General features: G+C 61.3%; 1 protein-coding gene across 1 annotated transcript in view; it reads right to left on the minus strand.

Moving 5' to 3' along the window:
• The window catches only part of Crlf1 (cytokine receptor like factor 1), a 14,317-nt gene that overhangs the window by 1,000 nt on the left and 7,610 nt on the right, over positions 1-5,707 (minus strand). Inside the window, exons 4-8 of the mRNA XM_010606539.2 lie at positions 3,919-4,200; positions 3,471-3,600; positions 3,188-3,357; positions 2,029-2,186; positions 1,737-1,938 (exon numbers count right to left, since the gene is read on the minus strand). Coding sequence (XP_010604841.2) covers positions 1,737-1,938; positions 2,029-2,186; positions 3,188-3,357; positions 3,471-3,600; positions 3,919-4,200 — 942 coding nt within the window. The remainder of the gene's footprint in view (positions 1-1,736; positions 1,939-2,028; positions 2,187-3,187; positions 3,358-3,470; positions 3,601-3,918; positions 4,201-5,707) is intronic.

The raw sequence follows: 5,707 nt of genomic DNA on the forward strand, positions 1-5,707 counted from the left end.
GTCCCTAGGACCCGCGCCGCCTCCAGCGTCCCGGGACCGTGTCTGCGTTCGGCCCAGCTGCGCCCTGGGGAGGAGGGGCGGGAAAGAGCGGGCTCCTCCCCACAGCGCCTCCAGGAACCCGATTCCCGTGGCCCCGGCCAGGTGAGGGGGCAGGGGGACGGGACAGAGAGCAGGAGGCCGAAGAGAAGGGAGAAATCCAGGCGACACGCAGCTGCCAAGGCTGAAGCGCAAGGACAAGAGGCGGCACCCACGGGGACAGAGGCCCTGGGGCACAGGAACAAAGCAAGAGAAAGGGCGAGAGGTCCCGGGTTCCATCCACAGCCCTGGGACAGGAAGGGAAGAAGAAAGAACAAAGGAAGAACGGAAAGAAGAAAAAGAGGAAGGAAGGAGGAAGAGAGACCCGGGGAGGAGTGGCAGGGAGGGAGGCAGCGTGCAAGGCGTCCCCAGGTTCCCAGGATGCGCCCGGAGCCCGAGGCAGCGGCTGCGAGTGGCCGCGGCCAGGTGGGCAGCCGCCTGTCTGTCCAGCGCCGGCCGCAGCCAGCCCCAAGCAGGCCGGCGGACAAGGACATCGGCCTCACGTCATAAATAAGGCTGGGGACCCGCTGACAGGCCCTGGCACGGCCCCGGACCTCACCGCCCCCGTTGGCCTCCCCGGCCTCCCCAGCGGCTACAGCCGCGTCCTGGCTCCCGCGCAAGAATCGCAGGTGCTGGGCACGAGCAGGGGCCAAGGCTCAGGCCCCTCCCGCAGCTCGCTCCCGCCCACCCCAGAACCTGCAGGGGCCCGGATGGGGGCTGGGGAGCTGGCTGGGGCCTGGCTCTGCCCCTTTCTGGCTCTGGGACTCTCCGGCCTCAGTTTTCCCCACCTTCCTGCCTGGACTGTCACTGAACTGGGGCCTCAGAGTCACTGCCTGGGAAAAGGGACCTCCCTGGGGGTGAAGTCATGAGAGAGGCTGGGGAGCCCTGTAGGCCAGATGGTGGCCCTAACTCTCACAGCCACCAGAGCCAGGTGTGACCCTCATCCCCGCTTTCCAGACGGGGAAACTGAGGTCGCAGTCCAAGTAACGGACTGCATCCTCCTTCACAAGGGACAGCATAAAGAATCCATAGATTTAAAGAAAGACCAGAGGACAACGGAAGAAGTCTCACCCACACCCCTAATTCCTCCCACCCCCACCTGGGTCAGAAGGGGACACTGAGGCCCAAGAGCCTCAGAGACAAGGGCCTCAAACTCACTTGCTCTTGGGGGCTGAGGATGGGTACAGGGGAAGAGTGGCCCAGGTGGCAGTGGGGCCGATGGTGAGGGCGGGTCCCATGAGGGGGCCACCCCTGGGGCCATACAGCAGCGAGGGCTGTTTTGTCCCATTTCCTGCAGAACTTATTTTTTGAGCAAATCTAAGATGTTTTTGTATAAATTTGCTGTTTTGGTTTGTTTTTTGAGACAGGGTCTCACTATGTATTTCAGGCTGGCTTTGAACTCACTATGTAGCTCAGGCTGGCCTTGAATTCTCAGCGATCCCCCTGCCTCAGCCTCCTGAGTGCTGGGATGACAGGCCTGCGCCACCACACCAGGCACTTCCTGTTCTGAATCTCTCCAAGTAGGTCAAACTTTTTTTCCCCTCCAGACAGTCCAAATCCATCCAGGGTCGCACCAGACCCTGGGGGCATTACCTGTGTGAGACTTCTGCTCTCTTGCAGAAACAAGGAGGAAGACTCAGGCCGATGGAGCTAGGTGGTGGACCCCCACCCCCCAGGCTTGTTGGGGTGCTCACCGCTGCGGGGGGTGGAGGCAGCAGTAGGGTGGCTCCACTCGCTCCAGATTCCAGCTTTCTTGGAGCCATAGATGCCAAAGGGGTTGCAACGCACTTGCACGAAGTAGACAGTGCCCGGCTTCAGGCCAGCCAGGCGGCACGAGGTCTGGTTGCTGACGTCGTCCACTACCTGGACAGTGAAGGCCAGGTCAGGCAGAGGGCGTGGCCGGAGGAGGGGCGGGGCAGGTGTAGGGCGGAGTCCCAGAGGTGGGCCAGGCACCTTCCAGTCCACGCTGTCCTCCACGCGGTAGCGGATTTGGTACTTGGCTTGGAAGAGGAAATCCTTGAGAGCCGGTGGCGAAACCCAGCGCACACTCAGCTGGTCCTCCAGGCCCCCGACGCGGCTCACATGGACGTCAGGAGGGGGGTCCGTGGTCACTGTGGGGTGGACCAGGGCCCGGTCACCCGGAACCTCGTCTTGGGTGGCCGATGACAGTCTGGGATTGTTTGGGTTCAGATCCCCCAGCAGCAGGGTCCAGGGCACGTGCCTGAGGTGGCCCTGCCTCCGCTTCCCCTCCTCCCTGAGCTCTGGCCTGGTGGATAACATGATACGAAACTCCAGAAGCACTCAGCATCTAGCGGCACTCAATTAGCGTGAGCTGTTATCACCCATATTATCTGTGATGGGAGAAACATGAGCGGAAGCTGTGGGCTGAGGGGCGGCACTTGCCTAGCGTGTGCAAAGCCTGGGGGTCAGGCCCGGCTTCACAGAAACAAACAAACCGAAGAGAACCCTGCTTGGCTGAAGATACTGTTTTCATCCGGGGCTGTCAGGCCACCAGCCCTTGGGAAACCTTCACCTCTTCCTTTGCACCGTACCAAAACCTGCCATGTGCCTGCTTCTTGGCACGGGACGAAACAGAGGCTCAAACTTTCGCACTGCAGCCTCAGGATGCCACAAGAGGGAAACGGCTGGGCGGCCAGAGGCTGCCGGGGGATCCTCCCATGGGCCTCAGAAGGCCGGCCTCTCCCCACAGGCCTTGCTGAGGGGCTGAAAGGGTTAAGGCACAGGCCTGCTTGGGGCTGAGAAACACCCTAATTAGATTAGGCCCAATTCTGCTCGGAGAGCATCCACTTCCTGCCTCCCGCCCTCACCCCCCAGCTCCAGGCCTCGGCTTCCTGGGGCGCCTCCCGACCTGGGCTCCCCCTCTGGCTCCCCTGGGTCCTGTTGTACACCTGGGCCGCGACGGGGGAGGTGCCGGGCCAGGTGGTCTCTGCGGAGTGGGGCCAACCTGACTGTTTCTGGGGCTTGGGGATGGGGGTGGGTGGGTGCCCAGCTGTCCCCCACAGCAGGGACTGAGCTGGAGTCCAAGCCCCAGCTGGGGGACCTCAGGGAAGTCTAGCAGAGCAGCCTTAGGGGGCAGCAGGCTGGGCCTCACCCACGTCCAGGATGTCCAGCGTGAGCACATCGGAGCGGGCCGAGCCCAGGCGGTTGGTGGCCTCCACCCAGATCTCATAGGGTGTGAAGAGAGCCAGGTCCTTGGGGATGTGGCAGGAGTGGGGCCCCATCGTGTGGTACTCCTCACAGGTGTTGTCCTGCCCGTACCACCTGCAGGGCAGCAGGGGCCAGGACATAGATGGGGAGGAACAGAGGGGTCCCAAGAAGGCCGGCATCGGTCCAAGGTCACACAGCCAAGCCCGGGTGGAGGGGACAGCACGGACCTGAGCTTGTACTTGAGAGAGTAGTTGGTGTGCAGGAAGGTCTCCCCCTGGGCCCCCGGCGTCCAGTGGCATGTGAGGTCCTTCATGTTCTTGGACCAGCAGCTGATGTTGAAGGGCTTCTCAGGGGGCACTAGGGGAAGGAGGGCAGAGGAGGGGGGATAGGGCAGTCTCAGCCCTGCCCCCCAAGATGCAGGTGGCTGCGGGCATAGCCATACTGCTGGGGGGGCCCCACGTGAGCACCAGCCTCAGGATTGCTAAACTGATCTCCCCGGCCACACCCCCAGCCCCTGGGCTGCCTGCTGAGGCTGAACTGGGTCTCCTGGCTGTCCCCGCTCCTGGAACTTGCCCCAGCTCAGTCCCAGGCCACAGCACCCATGATACCCGGCCCTCCCTGTCCAGGCAGATGCTGCTCCCTGCACGGACCTCTGGGGGTCACGGGGCCACTTACAGCCAACGTAGAGGCAGGAGCCAGCCAGGATGCTGCCGTCCTGGGCATGGCACACGAGGTTGTCCCCAGACTGCTGCCTGGACCCGTTGAGGTTGGCCAAGACCAGGGCCAGGGTGGAGGCATTCAGCATGCGGGAGAGCTCAGAGGGCAGGCGGCGCCCATTGAGGGTCCAGTAGAGACCCTCAGCGGTGGCACCTGGTGGGTCCCCATGCACAGAGCACGTGGCTTGCAGGGAGGAGCCGATGAGGAGGGTGGGGTCCTGGGGGCTGATCACGGCCGTGTCTGAGTCAAAGAAGACAGCCTGTCATCCTGGGGCAGGGCCACACCGAGCCCCCACTTCGCCCAGGGATCCTTCTTTGGGACTAGAAACAAAAGCTGTGGTTCTTCCGTTGCTGCTCCAGAGCCTCACACAGGGTGGCTTCCAGGGAAGAGCCCCGGCCTCCTAGACAGACGCGACCAAGGGCATGAGCTTGATGCTGCTGTCCTCAGTATGGGTGAACCTGCCTGCCTTTCCTCCCCAAATCCTGCCCATCCTGTAGAAGAAAAAGCCCAAGCTCTCAGATTTCAGGTTTTCCTCCCTGGGTCCTCAACTACCAAACCCAGGCTTGCTGGTCCTCAATGCTCTGTCCTGCACAGCCACTGGGCCCAGAGGAGGCCATGACAGGCTGTGAGCCCCCCAAGTCCTGCCCAGAGGGAGCCGATGTCCTTCTTCCTTCCTGGACCCTGTGTTCGTAACATTTATTGTGGAAAGAAGGGGCTCTCAGTCCTCTGTTGGGGCCACTGTGACACTCACTGGATAGGGACTAAGTGGGGTTTATGTGAGTTTGGTGCTGGGCACAGGAGTCCCAGGAATGTCAGGGCCTCCTCTCCTGCCAGCTATCGGGGAGATCAGGCCCTAAGAGGGGTTGGTTTTACTCAGGAGGAAACTGAGGCAGTGGGAGTCATGCACTCTCAAGCCTCTGACTTCACTGAGTTTGTTTTGCCATCTGGGAAGTGAGCATCCTGGTATCAGCCACAGGGGCTGTTTGAGGGGTGGCTGTCAGAGGCCGCCCCCTGTGATGTTTAAATCAGGCTGATGGGGGGGGTTTGAATCCCCCAGCTGGCTGAGGAAGCTTTCTTTCTCTGAGCTTCTGGAAGGGGCTTCTCCCTTTACCAAGACAGGTCCTGAGGACCATTCACTCATTCATTCACAGATTACCATGATGACCAAGATGGAGAGAGTCCTGCAAAGGACAGAGACAGGAAAAAGAAATAGTGAAAAGGGACAAGATTGAGCAGAGGCTAAAGGGAGGCAGCTCCGCTAGCTAGGCTGGGAGGTGACATTTGAGCTGAGACCTGAATAAAGTTAAGAGTTGTAGCCGTGAAAATATCTAGGAGATGTGTCCAAGTAGCAGGAACTACAAGGGCAAGAGTCCTGGGGCAGGAAATGAAGTTTAGGGGTCAGCAGGGATCCCAACCTGCATGGAGAAGGGAGTAGTTTTTCCAGGGTTCTGAGCTGGGAAGGTCCTGGTTAGATCTGCATTTTTAAAAGAATCGCCTGGGCAGCTGTGAGAAGGAACTACAAGGGCACAGGGGCAGGGATGGGGATCCAGCAGCCACCCGGCACTGTCCCTCACTGCCCCAGCTGGCCGAGGCTCTGACTTGGGCCGGCCCTGACAATTTTCTGGGGCAAACTTGGCTCGAGTGTGGCTGGTTTCGCAGTTGCGTTTGGGGCTTGGCCCAGGGCTCGCCGGAGGTCTCGGCATCCGTGCGAAGGAGCCGGTGGTGCAGGCCAGCGCCGAGGAGGCGG

This window comes from Fukomys damarensis, unplaced genomic scaffold (genome assembly GCF_012274545.1).
Source record: "Fukomys damarensis isolate Sample0158 unplaced genomic scaffold, DMR_v1.0_HiC HiC_scaffold_37, whole genome shotgun sequence".
Lineage (NCBI taxonomy): Eukaryota > Metazoa > Chordata > Mammalia > Rodentia > Bathyergidae > Fukomys > Fukomys damarensis.